This window comes from Chiloscyllium plagiosum, unplaced genomic scaffold (assembly GCF_037043375.1).
Source record: "Chiloscyllium plagiosum isolate Xiang-an unplaced genomic scaffold, Cpla_swu_hap1 HiC_scaffold_35, whole genome shotgun sequence".
NCBI lineage: Eukaryota > Metazoa > Chordata > Chondrichthyes > Orectolobiformes > Hemiscylliidae > Chiloscyllium > Chiloscyllium plagiosum.
This window is the reverse complement of record NW_028270173.1, coordinates 61,050,551-61,074,935: the sequence shown is the minus strand read 5'-3', so window position 1 is coordinate 61,074,935 and position 24,385 is coordinate 61,050,551. Positions and strand designations below refer to the sequence as shown.

Below are 24,385 nucleotides of genomic sequence, written 5' to 3'. Positions count from 1 at the left end.
ACTCACTACACACACACATACACTTTCTCACACTCACAATCCCCAACCCAGACACACACACACACACAAAAACCCACATGCACTCATATATTTTGAGGTGTGAATTTGTACTTTCAGGGTTACATTGTACTTTGCTCAAAAACTGCATGCATTCATGTAGAACTCTGAGCTAAAAACTGCATGAAATTATGTAAAACTCCGTTATCTCACTTTTTAGATTAGAATCAATCTAAACATCATGGCATAGACAGAGAACACAGGGGGCCAACACCTTCAACATATTGTCTTGCTATCCTTTCTTCCGCCTCGGAACACTTCAACCCCAGGGCATCAATGTGGACTTCAACAGTTTCCTCATTTCCCCTTTCCCCATCTCACCCTAGTTCCAAACTTCTAGCTCAGCACTGTCCCCATGACTTGTCCTACCTGCCTATCTCCTTTTCCACCTGTCCACTCCACCCTCTCCTCCCTGACCTATCACCTTCATCCCCTCCCCCATTCACCCATTGTACTCTATGCTACATTCTCCCCACCCCCACCCTCCTCTCATTTATCTCTCCACACTTCAGGCACTCTGCCTCTATTCCTGATGAAGGGCTTTTGCCCGAAACGTCGATTTCGCTGCTCCTTGGATGCTGCCTGAACTGCTGTGCTCTTCCAGCACCACTAATCCAGAACCATTGTTAACAGCTAATCCGAGAATGCAATTTGTGATTTACACATGAAAGAAGTGAAACTATCACTGTATTCTAACAAATGAAAGGCTTAACATATAAATTCTGTTAGGATCGAGCCCTCCACGATCACCTGATGAAGGAGCGATGCTCCGAAAGCTAGTGTGCTTCCAATTCAACCTGTTGGACTATAACCTGTGTGATTTTTAACGTTGTACACCCCAGTCCAACACCGCATCTCCAAATCGGGAAGAAGAAGGACATTGAATCAATGGAGCTGGAAACTGACGATTGGAGGACGAGTTCTGGCGCAATACCGGTTCTCGCCGCCAGGGGAGGTCACTGACAGGGGCGTACCTCCAATTCCGGCAGCACCCACGTGACCGCCGCTCGCGTTGGTGGACTCTGATTTCCCGAACGTTGAAACTTTATTGCTGGAACAGCACAGCAGGTTAGGCAGCATCCAGGGAACAGGAGATTCGACGTTTCGGGCACAGGCCCTTCTTCAGGAATGCTGAAGAACGTTGGCCAACCGTCGCTGCGCCCCTACAACTCCCGTCAGGCACCTCAGGCTCCCGCGTAAATTAGCCGCACCTTTGCTGCGCAGGCGCAGAGTCCACGTATGCAGCACGGGTAATGTAGTTCGGAACAGGATTGTGAGGAGCCTGGGTGAATTGAGCTGAGTTATAAGGTCAGAAAAGATGGAAACAGACCTCCAGTCCCAAAACGATAGATGCTGACCATGGTGCCCATTCAGGTAGTTCCAATTGCCTGCATTTGGTCCATATCCCACTAAATCCTTCCCATGCATGTACCTATCCAAATGTTACTCTTGTACCTCTTTGAATCACTTTCTCTGGCAGTCCATTCCATATATGACCCACTCTCTCTATGAAGAAGTTGTCCCTTAGATCCTTCTTAAATTGGTTACCTTTCATCTTAAACCAATGCCCTCTAGTTTTCCATTCCCCCATCCCTGGGAAAAAGATTTTCTGCATTCATCCTCTCTGTGCCCATCCTGATTTTATACAATTCAATAAGGTCACCCCTCATTCTCCTACATTTCAAGCCCTATCCCAGACAACCTCTCCCTGTAACTCAGGCCTACCAGTCCTGGCAATGTCCTTGTAATTTTTTCTTTGCACTCTTCCCAGCTTAACTATGTCTTTCCTATAATAGGATGACCAAAACTGTACACAATACTCCAAGTGCAGTCTCATCAATGACTTGTATAACTGTAACGTAGTATACCAACTCCTATACTGAAGGCCTCAATCAATGAAGACCAGCATGCTAAATGGTTTCTTTACTACCTGTGAAGCCACTTTCAAGTATAAGACCTACCTTGGTTTGACTTTCCAAAGTGCAACACCTCACACTAATTTGTACTGCATTGTATTGGCCAATCCTTGGCCCACTTCCCCATCTGATCAAAATCCCTCTGTAAATCTTGATAATCTTCATCGCTATTAACAACACCTCCTAATTTTGTATCATCCGCATAAACTTACTAATCATGCCCTGTACATTCACATTCAGATCATTTCTGTAAATAACAAATAACAAAGATCACAGCAACAACCCTGTGAAACACTACTAGTCACAGGCCTCCAGTCTGAGAAACAATTTTCAACCATCACCCTCTCCTTCCTACCATCGAGCCGATTTTGAATCTAATTAATTAGGTGTCCCTGTATTCCATGCGACTTAACCTTCATGACTAGCCTGCTGTGCGGGACCTTGTCATAGGCCTTATGAAAGTCTATATGGACAATGTCCACTGCCCAACCATCATCTATCCTCTTGGTTACCTTTTTGAAAAACTCTAAAAGATTTGTCAGACATGACTTCCTGCACACAAATCCATGCTGACTATCCCCAATAAGACCTTGAGCACCCAAATGTTGACTAATACTGTTCTTCAGTATCCTCTCCAACAACTTGCCAAAACTGATGTAAGGCTCATTGGCCTGTAGTTCCCTGGTTTTAATTTGCTATCTTTCTTAAACAATGGAACAACATTAGGCACCCTCTAGTCTTCTGGAACTTCATCAGTGGCTAAAGATGAAGCAAAAATCTCTGCAAGAACCTCTGCAATTTCTTCCCTCCCCTCCTGCAATGTCCAAGGGTGGACATGATCAGGCCCAGGGGATTTATCCACTTTAAGGTTGCAAACATTTCCTCTCTGGTAATATGTATACAGTCCAATTAGTTTCTCTTCTTTTTTCAGCATCCATGATTATCTTCTCAGTGAATACTGAAGAAAAATATTCATCAAAAATCTCCCCCATCTCCTGTGGCTCCACACATAGATGTCCATGCTGATCTTTAAGGGAACCTATTCTGTCCCTAGCCACCCTTTTATTCTTAATATAACTGTAGAACCTCTTGGAATTACCTTTAGCCTTATCTGCCAGATCCATCTCATACCCTCTTTTTGCTCTTCTAATTTCCCTCTTAAGTTTGCTCCTACACATTTTATAGTCATCTAAAGATTCACTTCAGCCAGATAGTTTAAGGAGAAAATAAGGAGAGTCAGAGTCAAAAAGTGTGGTGATGGAAAAGCACAGCAGGTCAGGCAACATCCGAACAGCGGAAGAGTAGTTGTTTCAGATATCAGCTCTTCATCGTGAATGCATTGACTCTCCTACTCCTTGGATGCTGTCTGGTCTGCTGTGCTTTTCCAACACCACACCTTTTGACACTGATAGCTTAAATGCAATGTATGCCTTTTTTTCTCTGACGAGAGCCTCAATATCCCTTGTCAGCCAGGAGATCCCGAAATGTGCTAACTTTTCCCTTCACCTTAACAGAGACACACTGTCCCTGGACTCTTGTTATCACACTTTTAAAAGTTTCCTTTTCCTCAAGCACACTCACCCAATTGACCTCTGCTAGATCCTGCTTAACAGCCACGAAATTTGCCTTGCTCCAGTTTAGCAAATTAACCTGTGGACTTGTCCTATCTTTATTCATAACTATGTTAAAGCTACGAGAGTTATGGTCACAGGACCCAAAGTGATCTCCAACTGACACTTCAGTCATTTGCCCGACCTTGTTTCCTAAGAGGAGGTCCAATGTAGCACCATCCCAAGTAGGGCCCTCTACATATTGATTTCCCATGGCAGTTTTAAACAACCTCAGTGAAGGGGGGGTCTTCTGAGTTTGGGGCCACAAATTCAGTCACTTCCAGAGAAAATCTCTCCAACATTTTCTTCCCAAATGTGAGTTTTTGCTGAAATGTCTGAGATATTTCTGGAGATGTTGGAGAAAGGCCAATTTTGACGGTATTGGGAAAGAACTTTCAAAAGCTGATTGGAGGCAGACGTTCGCAGGTAAAGGGATGGCTGGAAAATGGGAAGCCTTCAGAAATGAGATAACAAGAATCCAGAGCAAGTATATTCCTGTCAGGGTGAAAGGGAAGGTTGGTAGGTATAGGGAATGCTGGAAGACTAAAGAAATTGAGGGTTTGGTTCAGAAAAAGAAGGAAGCATATTTCAGGTAGAGACAGTGATCGAGTGAATCCTTAGAAGAGTATAAAGGAGGTAGGAGTATACTTAAGAGGGAAATCAGGAGGGCAAAAAGGGGACATGAGATAGGTTTGGCAAATACAAATTAAGGAGAATCCAAAGGGTTTTTACAAATATATTAAGGACAAAAGGATAACTAGGGAGAGAATAGGGCCCCTCAAAGATCAACAAGGCGGCCTTTGTGTGAAGCCACAGAAAATGGGGGAGATACTAAATGAATATCAGTATTTACAGTGGAAAAGGATATGGAAGATATAGACTGTAGGGAAATAGATGGTGACATCTTGCAAAATGTCCGGATTACAGAGGAGGAAGTGCTGGATGTCTTGAAACGGTTAAAGGTGGATAAATCCCCAGAACCTGATCAGGTGTACCCAAGATCTCTGTGGGAAGCTAGAGAAGTGATTGCTGGGCCTCTTGCTGAGATATTTGTATCATCGATAGTCACAGGTGAGGTGCCGGAAGACTAAAGGTTGGCAAACGTGGTGCCACTGTTTAAGAAGGGCATTAAAGACAAGCCAGGGAACTATAGACCGGTGAACCTGACCTCAATGGTAGGTAAGTTGTTGAAGGGAATCTTGTGGGACAGGATGTACATGTATTTGGAAAGGCAAAGACTGATTAGGGATAGTCAACATGGCTTTGTGTGTGGGAAATCATGTCTCACAAACTTGATTGAGTTTTTTGAAGAAGTAACAAAGAAGATTGATGAGGGCAGAGCAGTAGATGTGATCTATATGGACTTCAGTAAGGCGTTCGACAAGGTTCCCCATGGGAGACTGATTAGCAAGGTTAGATCTCATGGAATACAGGGAGAACTAGCCATTTGGATACAGAACTGGCTCAAAGGTAGAAGACAGAGGTGGTGGAGGGTTGTTTTCAGACGAGGCCTGTGACCAGTGGAGTGCCACAAGGATCGGTGCTGGGCCCTCTACTTTTTGTCATTTACATAAATGATTTGGATGCGAGCATAAGAGATGACACCAAAATTAGAGGTGGAGTGGACAGTGAAGAGGTTTACCTCAGATTACAACAGGATCTGGGCCAATGGGCTGAGAAATGGCAGATGGTGTTTAATTCAGATAAATGCAAGGTGCTGCATTTTGGGAAAGCAAATCTTAACAGGACTTGTACACTTGATGGTAAGGTCCTGGGGAGTGTTGCTGAACAAAGAGATCTTGGAGTGCAGGTTCATAGCTCCTTGAAAGTGGAGTCGCAGGTAGATAGGATAGTGAAGAAGGCGTTTGGTATGTTTTCCTTTATTGGTCAGAGTACTGAGTACAGGAGTTGGGAGGTCATGTTGCGGCTGTACAGGACATTTGGTTAGGCCACTGTTGGAATATTGTGTGCAATTCTGGTCTCCTTCCTATCGGAAGGATGTTGTGAAACTTGAAAGGGTTCAGAAAAGATTTACAGGGATGTTGCCAGGGTTGGAGGATTTGAGCTATAGGGAGAGGCTTAACAGGCTGGGGCTGTTTTCCCTGCCGCGTCGGAGGCTGAGGGGTGACCTTATAGAGGTTTACAAAATTATGAGGGGCATGGATAGGATAAATAGGCAAAGTCTTTTCCCTGGGCTCAGGGAGTCCGGAACTAGAGGACACAGGTTTAGGGTGAGAGGTGAAAGATATAAAAGAAACCTAAGGGGCAACTGTTTCACACAGAGTGTGGTACGTGGATGGAATGTGCTGCCAGAGGATGTGGTGGATGCTGATACAATTGCAACATTTAAGAGGCATTTGGATGGGTATATGAATAGGAAGGATTTGGAGGGATATGGGCCAGGTGTTGGCAGGTGGGACTAGATTGGGTTGGGATATCTGGTCGGCCTGGACAGATTGGACTGAAGGGTCTGTTTCCATGCTTGTACATCTCTATGACTCTGTGTTGGGTTTTCACAAGATTTTAATAAATGCTGACATCTCTTCTTCTTTTGGAAGTATTACTGTCTCAATATGAAAAACTTTGACAAAAATGTACAGGAGCATTTTTGTCAATTAGGATTTAACTTTTTTGGTTATTTTGTACATGGGACAAATTTATGAGGAAAGTTATCGGTCTTGGTGTCAAAGGGTCAGTAGCAACACAGGAACAGAATTGACTAAGTGATAGAAAACAGAGAGTAACGGTTTCAAGCTGGAGGAAGGTTGGTAGCATGTTCACCAGGGACTGATATTGGGACTCTTGCTTTTCCTGATATATTAATGAGCTGGATCTTGGTGTCCAAGTTACAATTCAATTCAGTTTGGAGATGACGCAAAACTTGGAAGAATTGTAATGTGTAACAAGTATGCGACTTCTAATAATTAATTACTGGAGACTGTGTACAGGTTAACAATAATGTTATTGAAGTGATGTAAGGAGGGCTCCAACTCAGTTAAACTGAAGTGAATTTCGAAAGGGGCAGGGAAACATCTTATAGCACTCATTTGGTCACATCAGCTGCTCATTATTCAAATTCCAACCTTGCTTCATACAAATATAAACACATCAATTATAGAGTCAGGGTTGTACAGCATGGAAACAGACCCTCTAGTCCAACTCATCCATGCTGACCAGATATCCTAAACTAATCTAGTCCCATTTGCTGGCACTTGGTCCATATCCCTCTAAACCCTTCCTATTCATATACCCATCCGGATGCCTTCTAAATATTGTTGTTGTACCAGCCTGCACCCCACTTCCTCTGCAGCTCATTCCATACACACACCACCCTCCGCATGTAAAAGTTGCCCGTTAGATCCCTTTTAAGTCTTTTCCCTCTCACCTTAATCCTATACCTAGTTTCAGACTCCCCACCATAGGGAAAAGAACTTGGCTATTCAACCTGTCTGTGCCCCTCATAATTTTATAAATCTCTATAAGGTCATCCCTCAGCCTCCACACTATATGGAAACAGACCCAGCCTATTCAGCCTGTCCCTGTACCTCAAATCCTCCAACCCTGTCAATATCCTTCTAACACTTTTCTAAATCCTTTCAAATTTTACAACATCCTTCCAAGAGCAGAGAGACCAGAATTGCATGCAGTATTATAAAAGTGGCCTAATTAATGTCCTGTACAGCTGCAACATGACCTCCCAACTCTTATACTCAAAGCTCTGATGAATGAAGGCAAGCATACCAAATGTGTTCTTCACTATCCTGTCTACCTGTGACTCCACTTTCAAGGAACTATGAACCTGCACTCCAAGGTCTCTTTGTTCAGCAACACTCCCTCAGACTTTACCATTCAGTATATACGTCCTGCCCTCACTTGCCTTTCCAAAATGCATCACCTCATTTTTATCTAAGTTAAATTCCATCTGCCACTTCTCAGCCCATTGGCCCATCTGATCAAGATCCTGTTGTAATCTGAGGGAGCCTTCTTCATTGTCCATTGGTGTCATCTGTAAACTTACTAAATAATACCTCCTATGTTCACATCCAAATCGTTTATATAAATAACAAAATGTAGTGGACCCCAGCACCGATCCTTGCGGCACATCACTGGGCACAGGACTCCAGTCCAAAAAGCAACCCTACAACACCACCCTCTGTCTTCTACCTTCAAGGCAGTTCTGTATCTAAATGGCTAGTTCTCCCTGTATCCAGTGTGATCTTACCTTGCTAACTAGTCTCTCACGAGGAACCTTGTCAAAAGCCTTACTGAAATCCATATAGATCACGTACACCACTCTGCCCTCATCAATCCTCTTTGTTATTTAGAGTCACAGAGATATACAGCATGGAAACAGACCCTTCGGTCCAACTTGTCCATGCCAACCAGATATCTTTAATTAATCTAGTCCCATTTTCCAGCACTTGGCCCTTTTCCCTCTAAACCCTTCCTATTCATATACTCATCCAGATGCCATCTAAATGTTGTAATTGAAAAGTTGCCCCTTAGGTCCCTTTCAAATCTTTCCCTCTCACCCTAAACTTGTGCCCTCTAGTTCTGGACTCCCCCAGCGCAGAGAACAGACCTGTCAGTCTTGCACTGACATGCTTTCTCCCCAGTAAGAAGTGGTGTGAGTGGCTCAAAGTGTGGTGCGAGCTTCAGTCATTCATTGAGGCTCATGAACCACTGCCTCATTCCTACAGGTGAGAGGCTGTTCAAGTGTGAGATGTGTGAGGACAGTTGTACAAACTCATAATCTAACAGAATTGTTGCATCATTTTAAATCCACTATTAAGACAAGGGCAATATCATGGAAATGAAACCCTTCAAGTGTGAGGGTTGTGATTAAGCCTTTGCAAAGTTATCATGAATCAATGTATCACAATGTTGTGTGTAAATTACCACACGCTACTTTTAAATTGGCTAATTATTAAGAAATCACACAATCAAATATTGGAACAATGATTTTAACTTTATTGCGTGTAGCAACCAAAATAAGACCCCTCAGGTAAGCAAGTTAAGCTTCACAACCCAAGTTGGCTGTTGCCCGATTAATGGTGGAATTTGGCTACGATTTCAACCAACAGCATCTGTCCAGGGTTCGATTCTTGCACAGTGTTGTTCTTCTGCTGAAAATTCCTGGAGTTGAATTCTGAAATGATTTTCTCTTTTTCAAGTTTACGGTGTAACATACGATGATTGTTTAGATTCTTTCGTCCAAAAAATTTACAGAATATTGATTATCAGCGAAGCGGCAGTGGAGCCAGAGGCTTCTGCAGGGCAAGTGTGGATGCAGCATGGAAGCCAGCGTTAGTGGCCTGATGGGCCCAGTGATGAAGAGGTGACACCTGAAGAGTGGCGACTCTGATGCAGGCAGCGGAGGAGTGGCAGCACAGATGTCATCAGTCTGCCAGCTCAGGGCTCAGGACTCATGGTGGAGGTGGCAGAACAAGGATGAATTCCCTTTTAGCTCTATATTTTTAATTGTTAAACTATTCAAAATGGTGCTGCATTGAAGCTTTTCACTGTGTTTTACTGTGTTGTTCATTGTAGAGTACCAAGTTAAAAATCACACAACACCAGCTTATAGTCCATCCAACAGGTTTATTTGGAGGCACTAGTTTTCAAAGCGCTGCTTCTTTATCAGGCACTATCTGCAAGTTTCCCTCCAAGCCACTCACCATTCTGACTGGTAAATATATCACTGTTCCTTCATTGTCGCTGGGTCAAAATCCTGGAATTCCCTTCCTAATGGTACTGACAGTCAATCCACAGCAGGTGGATAACACTAGTTCAAGAAGGCAGCTCACTGCCATTTTCTCAAGACAACTAATGACAGGCAATAAATACCGGTCTGCCAGCGATGCCCACATCCCACAAATGAATGTTAAAAATGCCAAAAACTCATTTGCCTTCTTTATTTCTTGCTGTATCTGCATTCTAGTTTTCTGCGATTCATACACAAGAACACCCAGATCCCTCAGAACTGAAGCGTTCTGAAGTTTCTCACTATTTCGATAATAGAATGCCTTTTTATTTCTCCACTTAAAATAGATAACCACAATTTATTCACATTAAACTTCATCTGCCAAATTTTGGCCCATTCATCCTACCTATCCATGCTCATTTATGAATTTTGTATTTCTTCATTCCAACTTACTTTCCCCTATTTTAGTGTCATCTACAAATTTGGCGTGAGCACATTTTATCCTTATGGAGGGAAAATGCTGTCAGTGGCATATTGTGCAATTGCTGATGATTAAAAAAAACAGAAATACAATTGACCAAAGAAACCTTTGATATTGTTGAACAGAAGAACCTTTGATCACCACAAGGACGCCATGATTAATATCCAAGGATCAAAAAAAATGGCTCCTTTTTTTGTTCACTTGTTGGATGTAGGCTTTGATGGCTGGCTGGTATTTATTGTACATCCCTAATTGCCCATGAGAAAGTTGTGGTGAGCTGCCTTTTTGAACTGCTGTCATTTAAATACTGTGGGTTGACCTACAATGTCCTTGGGAGGAATTCCAGATTTTGACCCAACAACACTGAAGCAACTGTGATAACATTTCCAAGTTAGGGTGGTGAGTAGGTTGAAGGAGAACATGTAAGTGGTGGTGTCGCCATGTACCTGCTGTCCTTGTGCTGTTGCATTTATACATGGACTGCTTCAGTATCTGAGAAGTCACGAATGATGCTGAACATTGTGCAATCATCAGTGAACCTTGATTGGACTGGATGCCTAGTCCTGAGTTACTACATTCTCAATGTGAAGGTGGGACTTTGTCTCCACAAGGACTGTGCAGACCCAGTCTAGCAGCTATGTCCTTAAGCACCTGACCAGCTCGATCAGTCGTGCTGCTGCTGATCCACCCTTGGTGGAGGATATTGAAATTTCTCACCCAGAGTACATTTTGTGCCCTTGTCACTCTCAGTGCTTCATCCAAGTGTTTATCATGGAGAAGTACTGATTCATCAGTGGACGGAGACAGTACATAGTACTCAGCAGGTTTCCTTGCCCATTTGACCTGAAGCCATGAGACTTTATGGAGTCCGGAGTCAATGTTGATGACTCCCAGGACAACTCCCTCTCGACTGTACATCACTGTGCTGCCACCTCTGCTAGGCCTGTCCTGCTGGTGGGACAGGACAGATCTAAGGATGATGATAGTGGGGTAAGCAAAATTGTCTGCGAGGTATGACTATGTCAAACTCTTGCTTGACTAGTCTGTGTGACAGCTCACTGAAGTTTGGTACTTGGCCCAGATGTTAATATAGGGGACTTTGCAGGGTCGACAGGGCAGTTTCTGCCAGAGTCTTTTCTGGTGCTTAGGTTGATGCCAGGTGATCCATCCAGCTTCATTTCTTTAAGATTTCACAGAAATTGATACAACTGAGTGGCTTGCTAGGGCAGTTGAGAGTCAATCACATTGTTGTGGGTCTGGTGTCACATGTAGGCTAGACCAGGTAAGAACGGCAGAATTCTTTTCCTGAAAGACATTCAGAACCATGTGTTTTTCCAACAATTGACTATGGTTTCATAGTCATCACTAGGTTCTTAATTCCAGAATTTTTAAATTGAATTCAAATTCCACTATCTGCCGTAGCAGGATTCAGACTGAAGACTCCGGAATATTAACTGAGTTTATGGATTCATAGTCTAGCATTAATACCACTAGGTCTTCACTCCCCAACTCCCCTAAAGTTTTTGCTAAAGGAAGTATAGAAGTCGTCAAGTGTTGCTGCAACTGGAGTACTGTGTGTAATTTTAGTCTCGAGAAGGGTGATTATTGTGTTGGAGGCAGCTCAGAGGAGGCTCAGGTGATTGATTCCAGAGATGTCTTATCAAAGAGACTGAGCAATTCAGTCTTTTATGCATTGGAGTTTAAAAGAATGACAGGAGGTGTAATTGAGGTATACAAGATGCTAAAGGCAATTGACAAAATAGATGTAGAAAGGACATGTCCTCATGTGGGGCAATCTGGAACAAGAGATCATCATCTTAGAATAACAGTTGACAGATCTAAAACAGAGATGACAGAGATTCAAAGGGTTGTGAATCAGTGGACTTCACGACACCAGAACATTGAGTAAATTTAATGGAGATGGACAGTGTGGGTAGGAAAGTAGAGGTGAGGCCAAGATGAGATATGCCATGATCGTATTAAATGGTGCAAAAGTTTTCAGGAGCTGAATTGTCTGCTTCCACTCTTTTTTTATATTCTTCTCTTTGTCCCACCATGTAGGCTGTTGCACAGGAATTTCAATTGGATTCCAGATTTCCTTAATCATTTTTCTACCAGTTTCGTGCTTTTATCACTTCAGTGTCAAGCAACCCTTCTGGTCTACATTCAAGTTTTCTATTCTTGGCCATCTGGACAGGCTTGTCAGGGTTATTTTTAGTCAGTGGCTTGGTTCTTATCTTGGTTTCTCCCAAGCCTGAACTTGTTACTTGAGACTGATACCAACTGTATTGTTACAACAACAATCATAATAATACAGCTGTTTCACCTCAACGTATATCCATCACCCCTTAGAATCATAGCATCCCTACAGTGTGGAAACAGGCCCTTTTGGCCCAACAAGTCTACAACAATCCTCAGAAGAGTATCCCAACCAAACCCATTCCCCATTACTCTACATTTAACCCTGATTAATGCACCTAATCTACACATCCCTAAACACAATGACAATTTAGCATGGCTAATTCACCTAACCTGCACATCTTTGGATCGTGGGAGGAAACCCACACAGACATGGGGAGAATGTGCAGACTCCACACAGACAATTACCCGGGGCTGGAATTGAACCCAGGTCCCTGGTGCCGTGAGGCAGCAGTGCGCTCTTATACTCTTGTCCAAACTTTCATTCTTGAATGGGTGCCTGATGCTTCCTGGGACTGAGCCTAATTGTGAAGGAACAGAATAATACTCACAGCAACTTGTCCAGGTACCCTTTCAGTCTTCTGCATTCTTTAGATTTTGTCATGACACCAATTGAAAGGCCAAGTAGACGGTGTTAAATAACAGAATCAACACTAAGCAGTCAGAGTGTAAGATATAAGTGGTTTAATCACATGCATGGATGAACAGTTCAAAGGCTCTGAGTTGTAAATAGTTGTTTTTTTACATAAAATGCACTTACACGCCCCATTTAGTGCAGACAACCCACCAGTCACGAGCCTTGGTGCATGTTCGCTGTTACTCTAATGTTTAAACTTGGCTTTTCAGAGTTCCATCAGCTTTAAACAAAATACAGCTTTACTATATTTAAGCAGGGTATACTTATTCAAAGCTAAACAAATGCTTCTTGAAAACAGAAGAAAGTTAATATATTTTCCTAATAGTAATACACTGCAGGTTAAATGCCTAACTTTCTAATCAGCTATCACTAAATGGCATGTAATGTCCTGATTGGTGCAAGCCCCCTGGTCTCTAAATTAAGGAATTTGACCTGACAGTTACCCTCGTCAAATGTCTTGGAGATCCAGTGAAGGTTCGTTGACTGGTTTTTGAGTTCTCTCTCAAAACTATGTGCAAGCCACACTTTAACTTTGGGAGTTCCAATTGCCTGATCCTGACCTCCCTGATCTCAGTGTCACAGCCTCACCACCTCCAGTCTCTTCATTACTGGTAAACTCATTTCTCAGCTATTAGACAGGCCTCAGCAGTTTCTCAAGCAGAGGAATGGTCATTCTTTATTTTCTGTCCTTTGACATCTGTAATTACACGTGTATTACCGGAATTTTCCATACACTGCTTTAACCCTTTATATTCTGACAATTCCTTTTAATGCTCTTGCTGTTTTTTTTTAAATCTTACTTTATTTTACCATTCATTGTCATCTATCATAAATGTTCCAGTGAGAGCACAGAGGTCTACTCCCAGCTTCATCCATGGGCTGTCATAAGTTATGAACAGCTCTTTCAAATGCTTGGCTGACGATTTCAGGACTTCTTTTTATCACAAGCACCTGTCATATTTGAAGAGAGAGAGCAAAGAGAATTAGTGTAGAAATCCACACAGAGTCGGGACGATCAGTGCAGGTATGATGTAGTGTGCTGGGGAAGAGTCAGTGTGATGGGATCAGTCAGGGATATTGTCAGCAGGGCGGGAAATAGATTTGGGGTTGCAGCTGATAATTGCCATACAACTATTCAGGTAAGTACGTTACAACTGTTCAAACTCTGATACAAATTCAAGTCAGTTTTTTTCAGAGGATCCCTGAGAGCCAGGATATTGCCTTTTGGAACTTGAAGTGTCCCAGGCTATTCCAATGGGGTCAGTATGTTGGAATGTTCAAGGGTTCCAGTGCACCATTTGGGTTTATAAATTATTTCCGATGATATGGAGACTGAAAGATCTTTTCCAACATCTCTGCTTGGTTGATGATTTCCAGAGTATGCTATGCTGTTGCTTCTTGTTGAATCTTGCAATATTTCACACTATGTACCAGCATCAACTTTCTCCAAAGAGAGTACAACTCCATAGAGCATGTCACTGATGTACATCTGCTTCCTTTGTTTGTGCTTCACTTCAGTGATATCTCTCCAAATTAAATAACATTCTTTACAAACATTTGGAACAAACAGAAGTCGTTTAGGAAAGATGCTTTGAATTTGCTTGTGATCAGACATCACCACCACTCTCTCGCTCCCAAACACATACTGATTGAAATGTTCACAAGCAAAGACAATATCGAGGCTCTCAATCTGTGTATAGCATTGCTAAGTTTTTGTCAATGCTCTGGGTACAAACACAACTGCTTATTCCTCACTGCTTTGATGTGTTGATGGACCAGGAAATAGACTGACTGGGTGAAAGTTTTGTCATAGCCACTGAACAAGTATCATAAATATGTGATTCCCATGTAAACGATGTGGGATCCCCATGGTCAAAGATTTCACAAAAGCTTCATCACAAACCTCACGATTAAAGGGTTACTTCACTGTGTGGATCTTCTGATGGAGCAGGAGGTTCCAGGACCTCGAGAATGATTTCTTGCACACCTCGCATGTATATGGATTCTCTCCTGTGCGGATACATTGGTGTCTGTGAAGGCTTTCTGACTGCGAGAATGATTTATCACACACCTGGCATAGGAATGGTTTCTCTCCCATGTGGAGGTGTTGGTGGACCCGGAGAATCCCTGACTGAGAGAATGATTTGTCACACACCTCACAAGTGAATGGTTTCTCCCCCATGTGAATGTGGTGATGTGTGCGGAGGGTCGATGCTGATGAGAACGATTCATTGCATACCTCACAAGTGAATGGTTTCTCTCCTATGTGAATGCGTTTGTGTCTGCGGAGGTATGACAAATCCGAGAATGATTTGAAACATTTAACACACATGAATGGTTTCTCCCCAGTGTGAATACTTTGGTGTGTGTGGAGGGTTGAGGATGATGAGAAGGACTTACTGCACACTTCACAAGTGAATGGTTTCTCCCCTGTGTGAATGCGCTCATGTCTACGGAGTGACGATGAATCTGAAAATGATTTATCACACTCTTTGCAAGTGAATGGTTTCTCTCCTGTGTGGATACGTTGGTGTGTGCGGAGCTGTCCTGATTGTGAGAATGATTTCTCACACACATCACACGTGAATGGTTTCTCCCCTGTGTGGACGCGTTCATGTGTTCGGAGATTCTCTGACCGTGAGAATAATCTGTCGCACACCTTGCATCTGAAAGGTTTCTCCCCTGTGTGGATGCGTTGATGCACACGGAGGTGTGAGGATACAGAGAATGATTTATCACACACCTCACATGTGAATGGTTTCTCTCCCGTGTGAATCCTCTGATGGCGCAGGAGTTTCGATGAGTTGCAGAATGCTTTGTTGCAAACCTTGCACTTGAAGGATTTCTCCTCAGTGTGAGTGCGTTGGAGATTCATGAGCTTTGATTTCTGTGTGAAGTCTGGATAACACTTGACCTCACACTTTAACAGCCTCTTCCCTTGATGACTGAGTCACTGGTTCATGAGGCTCGATGAATGATCAAAGCTCTCACCACACTTGGAGCCACTCACACTTCTTCCCAGCCTCACCCTGACTGATTATCCACAGCCGAACCTTCAGAAAGGTTAGTTCTGATGGAATGCTCCACACCCACTGACCAGTTTCAGATCTGATGAGATGTCAAAGCTCCTCTGACCCAACCAATTTCCACTTGATGGATTCACTGCCCAACCTTCTCTGTGTTGACCAATGCTGTGAAGGGACTTGGTGTCTTTCCAGAGTTGTGCAGTTGTTCCTGGATGATGGTCAGAATCTATTTGCAGTGTCTATTTTCTCTGTACTCTCTGCTTTGGTAGAGTGCAATCCTTCTGTAAAACAGGGAAAATAAACATGATTTCCTCCAATTCTGTCTCCTTCTTTGCTGAAGATGCTCACTCCTCAGTCACTTTTTATTAATTTCTTCACAGAATGAGAGTGTCACTGATGAGATCAGTATTTGTTGTCCATCCCTAACTGCCCTGCAGAATAAGGTGCTAAATCATGTTACTGAATCACTGCTGTAAATGCGAATGTAGGGCCATCTAAAGCACTGTTAGGAAGGGAGCTTCACATGATTTTGACCTGGAGACCATGAAGCAATGGTGATAATAGTTCCAAAACAGGATGCTGTGTGGTTTTGAGGGGAACAGGCTGGTGGTGGTGTTTCTTGGATTTACAAACAAGAACCAGGAGCAGGAGTAAGCCATTCAATAAGATTTTGGTTGATCCGATTCTGGCCTCAACTCCACATAGCAACCTACCCTTTGCTGTTCCTTGTCATTCTCAGGTACTAGAGGTTTGGACAATACTTTTGAAGGCGTCTTGGTGAGTTACTACAGTGCATCTTGAAAATGGAGCACACTGCTGCCAGAGAGTGACAGTGTTGAAAGGACTGAACATTCAAGGTGAAGAATGGGATGCCAGTCAACTGGACTGCTTAATCCTGGGAGGTGTTGAGCTTTGTTGTTGGAGCTGTGCACATCCAGCCAAATGGAGGGTATTCCATCACGCAGAGGATGTTAAAAGAATTGGAGACCCTTGTACATCATGAAAATAACATGAACAGGGACAGAAATAATCTAAAGGCAGACACAATGTTGGTCTTTATATCTCGAGAAAAAGTGTACAAGGGTGGTAAAAATAATGTTTCACTGATACAAAGCTCTGGTTTGAACACATCTAAAATACTGGGAGCAGTTCTGGACACTGAAACATAGGAAGGCGATAATGGCCTTGGAGAGGGTGAAGTGCAAATTTACTAAAAGCATTTCTGGACTGCAAAGGTTAAAATTATGAGGAGAAATGAAACAAACCAGAATTATATTCCCTGGACTTTAGAGGACAAATGGGTGATTGATCAACATTTAGAATTTATTAATGGGACAATGAAAGATTGAATCTCCACATGGTCAGTTTCACAACCTGCAGGGAACTGAAATGCTCCAAAATATTTGTATTTGCTGTGAGAGATGTCAATCAGAGAGCCAATGTTCTCTTCTCATTGTCATTAACAAATAATTCACCAGTTACCAGTCCATGGGATAATAACCAACTCCCAAAACACACATAGAACTGAATAACAGGAAATCAATAAGTATCATCTCATTGTGCACCTCCAAAACAATTACATCTCTCATATTCAGCAATGAGCCAACAACAAACTCAGCCTGGAAATCCGAGGGAAATGCTTCCAATAAACACACTCAATATCTAACACACAGCTCCAGTCACACAGTTCAGCACAAAGCACCGAGCAAACTGCTCTCTCAGCTGGATCTTCTCACACAGCATAAGGGACATTTCCACCCCTGACTGCCCACAGGATAGTCAGACTGCCTGAAGGTTGGTGTGGATATTATGGGATACAATTTGTATAAAATGTACTTCTTCACTCACCATCTCGCTGGCTAATCAGTTCCCTAAAGGAAGTGAAGCAACTCTTGAAAAGGAAGAGGAAAGCATGGGCAGAGTGGGTGGGCTCTCTGATTGACGTCTCCCACAGTCAATCCAAATATTTCTGGAGCAACATGTTTTCTGAAGCTCACGAAACTAACCTGTGAAATGGAAATGACTTTGAGCAGCAGATCAGGCACAAATGGATCTGGATAGGTTAGATGAATGGGCAAAAATTTGACATTGTATCAGATGGTTAAGTGTGACGTCATGTATTTTGCTCGGAAACAGAATGGTAACTTATTATCTAAATGGAGAGAAACTTTAGAGTGCTTTGGTGCAAAGGGATCTGGGGTCCCCACGCATGAAGCACAGCAAACTACTCTGCAAGTACAGCAGATAATAAGAAAAACAACGAGAATGTTGACATTTACCGTAGTTCCCCCCCCCCCCCCCCCCATTTCCGTGGGGATACATTCCAAGACCTACCGCGGAAGCCGGAAACGATGGGTAGGTCCAAACCCATTCATTTAAAGGGGAAATATACCTTTCCCGGTAGCTCCCTGGTTCTGGAAAGTTCCCTGTAATATGTTCACAGATAACTGAAACCACGGAAACTGGACCCATGGATTCGGGGGTCGCTCTGTATTGCTAAAGGAAGAGAGCATAAAAGTTGGGAAGTAACTAACTGTACAAGGCTTGAGTGAGACTGCACCTGGAGTATTGCAAACAATCATAGACCCCTTCAGGAAGAATGTAGTTGTATTGGAAGCAGAGAGTGTGGCGCTGGAAAAGCACAGCAGGTCACGCAGGGTCCGAGGAGAAGGAGAATCGACGGGCTCTGTGCCTTTATTCCTGATGAAGGGCTTTTGCCCGAAAAGTCGATTTCGCTGCTCCTTGGATGCTGCCTGAACTGCTGTGCTCTTCCAGCACCACTGATCCAGTTTTGGACAAAAGCCCTTCATCAGGCTGATAAGGGGCTTTTGCCCGAAACGTCGATTTTCTTGCTCCTAGGATGCTGCCTGACCTGCTGTGACTTTCCAGCACCATTCTGATCTAAACTCGGGTTTCCAGCATCTGCAGTCCTCACTTTTGCCTTATATTGGAAGCAGTTCAGAGAGGGTTCACTCGATTGATTCCAGAGATGAGGGGGTTTGTTTAATGAAGAGAGATTGAGCAATTCTGGCCTATACACTTTGGAATTCGAAAGAATGAGGAGATCTAACTGAGGTATAGAAGATGCTAAAGAAAGTTGACAAAATGGACATAGACAGGATGTGTCCTCATGTGGAGCAAACTAGAATGAGGAGTCATAATTTTGGGATAAGGGGTGGCAGATTAAATAGATGAAGATAAATTACTAAGTAATTCAGAATTAAAAAAAAGTCTTGTAGAGCCTGTAAGAAATTTGTTTTTATTGCATTGTAAGAAATAAATCTCCTTCTCTTTTATTCATTATTTTTAACCTATTCATTATAGAAATGAAGTTCTACATTTTGCTACATTTATCAAATACATATAGATAACCATTGTGTGGAAAGATTTGGTTTGTTTCTCTTGCTTAGAATGTTTTCAGCCATTTCTGGTATGAAAAGAAAATTGTATTACAGCTTTCCAATGTGAAGACAGAAGGGCTTAAGTATCATCAAGGCAGTAGATGACTATTAACAATTGTTAAAAGAGAAAATGATTACAAAACGAGAATTGAATCTCCAGCGGGTCATTACAGCTTTGACTATCAACTCTTGCTAGTTGAGAAAATTACATCGGGTCGTTAGTCAGCCTCTCTTCTTGAACCAAACATGACTTTTTTAAAATTCTGAATTGGCGCCAAAACAGCTCAGTGCCAAAGTAATGAGCGCCAAAACAGTTTAGAGCCAAAATGGCGGGGCCAAATGATCAGCGCCATTTACATTTATGGAACAGATCATTCTCATGGTAATCAAATCTTCACACACACCAGTGCACTCACACAAAGGAGAAACCCTGCACATGTGAAATGTGTAACAAATCTTCCTTGCAATCTGAGAACCTCCACACACACCACATTCAGATGGGGAGAAACTGTTCACCTGTGAGATGTGTGACAATCCATCCTCCCAATTATTGGAGCTTTGCAGACACCAATGCACTCACACAGGGAAGAAACATGTACATGTGAGGTGTGTAACAAATCATTCCCTTATTCTGTGAAGCTCCATGTTCATCCACATAATCATAAAGATTTATTCACCTTGCGATACGTCTGACTGAACATTCTCAAGTTCATGGAACCTCCTCCTGCCTCAGAGGATGCTCCAGGGAGAAATCATTGATGTGAGATTCATGACAATATCATTTTCAACCATATCAAGCATTTACAAATACTAGCGCATCTGTACGAGGGAGAAATCATTCATGTTTGAGGGGTGTGATAGATTATTCTCAATGTCATCACCTCTCCCCAACAACCAGCACTTTCATAAAGGGGAGAAACCATTCATTGTCAAATTGTGAGTGAAACCAGTCTCACATTCATCATACCTCTGCAGACACATACCTATGCAAGGGAAAAGAACATCCATTTGCAAGATGTACAACAAATTATTTTTGATGTAATCAAAACAAAATATTGTGGTTGCTGGAGATCTGAAATAAAAACACAAAGTGCAGAAGAAACATAGCAAATTTTGTCTTATTTGTAGAGAGTGAAACAGTTCATGTTTTGAATCCAATATGACTCTTCCTTGGAATGCTTCAGTTTTTCAGGGGCTACTTTTTCATCTTCTCTAACCAACGTCATGAGGTGAGGCAGTCACATAGCGATGATACCTTCAGACTTGATATTGACATATCAGGTATTCAGACTCATATGGCAGCAGAATTAAAAGGTATTGTCAATGTCCTTAATCATAGTCATACTCTCAAAACTTAAATCTACCACAAACAAGGAAAACCTGATCAATGACACAGAATTTAAGTTAGTAAAACAGGTTAAGAACAAAGTTTTTTCAAGATAATTAATACATACTTCTACATATAAATAAAAGCATCCTAAACACATGTTCTTTTGACTGTTGAGGTTGCAATTAATATGTTTCCATCACATATACATGCACCATGCAGTTATGACTTATTTTACTGTATCTCAAATCTTCATCTCAAAACTAAATTAAGCAGTTGACAGAGTATTCATGACAATAAAATCCACTACAATTTTCTCATTTAGCTTCTGAATAAATACAGCTTTAAGCCAGAGATTCCACTTCCATTTGCAATCTAATTCATTACCTCAGTGATCTCATGTTTTCTGAATGCTGGTTAGCGGAGCATTCTTTTCCATTAAGTTCCAAAAACCAAGGGGCTGAAGCGTGAAATATCAGGAGTTTAATCATGGAAGTATTCACTCAACAGGCGGCAAGCTTACGGAAACCGTTTGTTCTTTCAAAATCGCCAATGATGTCATCAATAAGTTATGTGATTGGACTCTTAAAATGACTGTCCACCATTTTTACACAAATTCACCATACCTCTCTCCTTTTACATCAGAAAATATTCAGAATTTTTACAACCATATATATAACAATAAAGCAATCCAGAGAACATCAATTCCTGTGTGGCTGTCACCACACTTCTGTTGATTTTTCTTATTGATTTAACCTCAGATCTTTTAGGTGTACTGGGAACATCTTGTGTTATCTTCTTCTGAGAAACTGAATGTTTGAAGGGTTGCACAATTTGTCCGATCCCCCTATACTAAATTACTGTCTCCCTCAGTTGATCCTGTTACTGTTCTATCCTCAGGTACATGCAGTACTCCCATTGACATAGTTATTTATCGATGTTTAATTAATGGTGTCCCTGGCACATTCGTTCTGGTTGCCAAGGGTTGATCTACATGTTTTCTCCTTACTACACCACCTCTCATCTGTAAGGTGTAGGAAACTGCTCCAGTCTGTGCAGCTGTGATGGCTTGTACCCACGTCCTCGCTAATATTGTAATTTCTCACCAACACGTCTTGACCTTTCTGGAAAATGCGGCATTTGGCTTTGTTCTCTCATTGGAAAACCTGATTCTGCTGTTTCCCTTCAACACTTTTTTTTTGTTATGGGGCTTTCTGTGCATCAAATATCAAGCACAAGTGATGTTTCACCATTAAAAATACTGGAAAACTTGGAGTTGTTCAGACGATTTCGTTCTGGCTTGTTAACAAAAATTGGCTTAGTCTTTTGAAAACTGATCCTTGTTCTCGAACTCATTGATCAAACGTTTTTGCCAAATCATTTGTGGCTGGATGATCAGGAACTGATCAGATATGTTCAATTAATTTCTACTTTAGACAGTCCTCACTCTTATGATACAAACTGTAGATCATGATCACTAACACATTGTTCCAGATAACCAAACCTCACAAGAAGATCTCCCCAAATCTTTCAATAACTTTCTCTGAAGATACCATCCTCATCATGGGAACTTTAAAGCCACTTCATTTGTGTATAAGGCCATAAAAGCATAAGAAGTAGAAACAGGAGTAGACCATTCAGCCCGTCGAGTCCTTTCCACCATTTAATAGGATCATGCTCGATCCAACATTCCTTATATTCACTTTCCTATGTTTTCCCTTTATTCCTCAACTGTATCTATCTTAGCCTTAAATATACACAAGGACTCTGCTCCCCCACAGCTCTCTGTGGCAAGGAGTTCTAAAGACTCACCAACCCTCTGAGAAAAGAAATTCCTTAAATTTGTGCCCCTTTATTCTGAGACTTTGCCCTCTGGTCCTAGCCTCTCTCATGACAGGAAACATCCTTTCAGCATTTATCCTGTCAAGCCCCTGTTCTGTTCTGATGAAGACTCACTGGACCCGAAACATTATCTCTGATTTCTCTTCACTGATGCTTCTAGACTTGCTGAGGTCTGCAATTTTTGTTTTTGTTTCTGATTTCCAGCATCTGTATTTCTTTCAGGTTTTTTTTCCCTATATGTTTCAATGAAATCACCTGTCAGTCTTCTAAACCCCAGTAAATAGAGTCCCAATCTGTTTAGCCTTTGCTCTTAAGACATTCCCTCAATATCAGGGGTCATCCTCATGAACCTTCTCTGAAGTCCTTCCAATGAAATTATATCTTTCTGTAATAATGGGACCAAAACTGTTCACAGTACTCCAAAGTGGTCTCACTAGCGCCTTATCTAGTTCCAGTAAGACTTTCCAACTCTTATACTAAGGGCCAGTATTCCTTAACTTCCTGATTACCAGCTGCATCTGTGTGCTAACTTTCTGTGTTTTGTGCACAAGTACCCCAAGACTCTTTGTGTTGCAGCTTTCAGCAATTTTTCTCTATTTAAATTTCTCCCTTCCAAAATTAACAACTTCACAATTTCCCATATTATACCCTGTTTGCCAACCTTTTGCCCTTGTATTTAACATGTCTCTGTGCAAACTATATCCCTCTCACAGCCTGCTATCCCATCTTTTTTTGTCATCTGCAAATTTAGCTACAGTACATTCACTTCTTTCCTCAATGTCAATAATATGTATTGTCAACAGTTCTGGTCCCAGCACCGATTCCTGTTGAACCCCACTAGTCACAGGTTGCCAACCTGAGAACTAACCCCTTATCCTCACTCACTGTTTCAGGTCCATAAGCCAGCACTCCATCCTTGCCAATATACTACCTCCAACTCTATGCGTTCATACTTTGTGACTTAACCTTTTGTGAGGTACCTGGTTCAAACACCTTCTGGAAATCCAAATACAACACATCCACTGGTTCCCCTCTATCCACTCTGGTTGAGACTTCCTTGGAAACCTCAATAAAGCAATTCACACGTGATCTGTTTCTGAAGCTATGCTGACTCTGCTTGATTGAATTATGATTTTCTAAATGTTCTGCTATCACTTCCTTAATAATTGATTCCAATTATTTTCCAACAATAGATTTTAGGTTCATCAGCCTATAGTTAACACTTTATGCATCTCTCCCTAATGACAATGACAGACATTAGCCCTTCAAAAGGTCCAGAGTAGTCAATATGGATTCTTTGCCATAGTCTTTCTGGCCATTCCCATGAGCGCAATGGCACTAATGGAGGTAGGTTGTGAGCACTATGTGACTGCACATATTCCCACCTCCTCTAAATTTCAGAGTTGAACCCTGACCACTAAAAAATAGGTTCTGGCTATCTCCTTCATCTGACAATGCTACAATTACCTTCGTGTAGTTGATTTAACACATTTCCTTAGCGTTGTTGGAATGATGACTGTCATTCGCCCTAGTAGACATCTTGCTTGTACGGATAGTTCGAGCTTTCGTGTGACAAATGGCTTCAGTTCTGGCGTAGTTCCTGAGATCTTGCCAACAAGGACCATGTCCACCACTTTGATAGCAATGGATCATCTCTGGTGTACTTAACTTGTCCTTCATTATTGGACTGTTCTCCAATTGATCAAAATGGAAAAAGTCTACATTCCGGACTGTTGGAGTTGACTTATTTGGAAAAGGCAATCTAGAGAGCCCATCAGCATTCCCATGTAAGTTGGATTGCTGATAGACAATTTAATATGTGTCAGAGGATAGCAATAACATCCACCCCTGCATACAGTTCGCTGCTCGAGAAGTATCCCTTTAATGGAACGTGGGTATTGTTGACTAGGCCAGGATTTATTATCCACCCATATCACCCTGGAGAATGTGGTTGTGAACCACCTTCTTGAACTGTTGCTATGCTTAGAATATAGGGGCATCCACAATGCTGGATGACTCTTTTACAGTGCCCTTTTCCCTTCTCTGCCTTTGTAGCACCCCGCTCTCTTTCTGGCCTTGCAGCACCCACTCACCCCTTTCCTTCCCTGTACTTGCAGCCTCACTTTCCTTTTCTCCACCAATTTGCAACCTCACTCACCCTTCCCCATCTATTTGCAGACTCTGT

At 42.2% G+C, this 24,385-nt stretch overlaps 1 protein-coding gene across 1 annotated transcript; it reads right to left on the bottom strand.

Annotated features, from left to right (window-relative positions):
• Positions 1-12,636: 12,636 nt before the first annotated feature.
• Positions 12,637-17,509, bottom strand: LOC148141036 (uncharacterized). The gene is made up of 2 exons (XM_087978758.1): positions 17,479-17,509; positions 12,637-15,911 (listed from the first exon to the last, which is right to left on the bottom strand). The coding sequence occupies exon 2, from the start codon at positions 15,477-15,479 to the stop codon at positions 14,523-14,525; it is 957 nt and encodes a 318-aa protein (XP_087834884.1). The 5' UTR covers positions 15,480-15,911; positions 17,479-17,509; the 3' UTR covers positions 12,637-14,522.
• Between the last annotated feature and the right edge of the window lie 6,876 nt (positions 17,510-24,385).

What these genes read in the sequence shown, in the direction of transcription:
- LOC148141036 (XM_087978758.1), bottom strand. Translation starts at nt 15,479, where the DNA reads ATGAATCTCCAACGCACTCACACTGAGGAGAAATCCTTCAAGTGCAAG.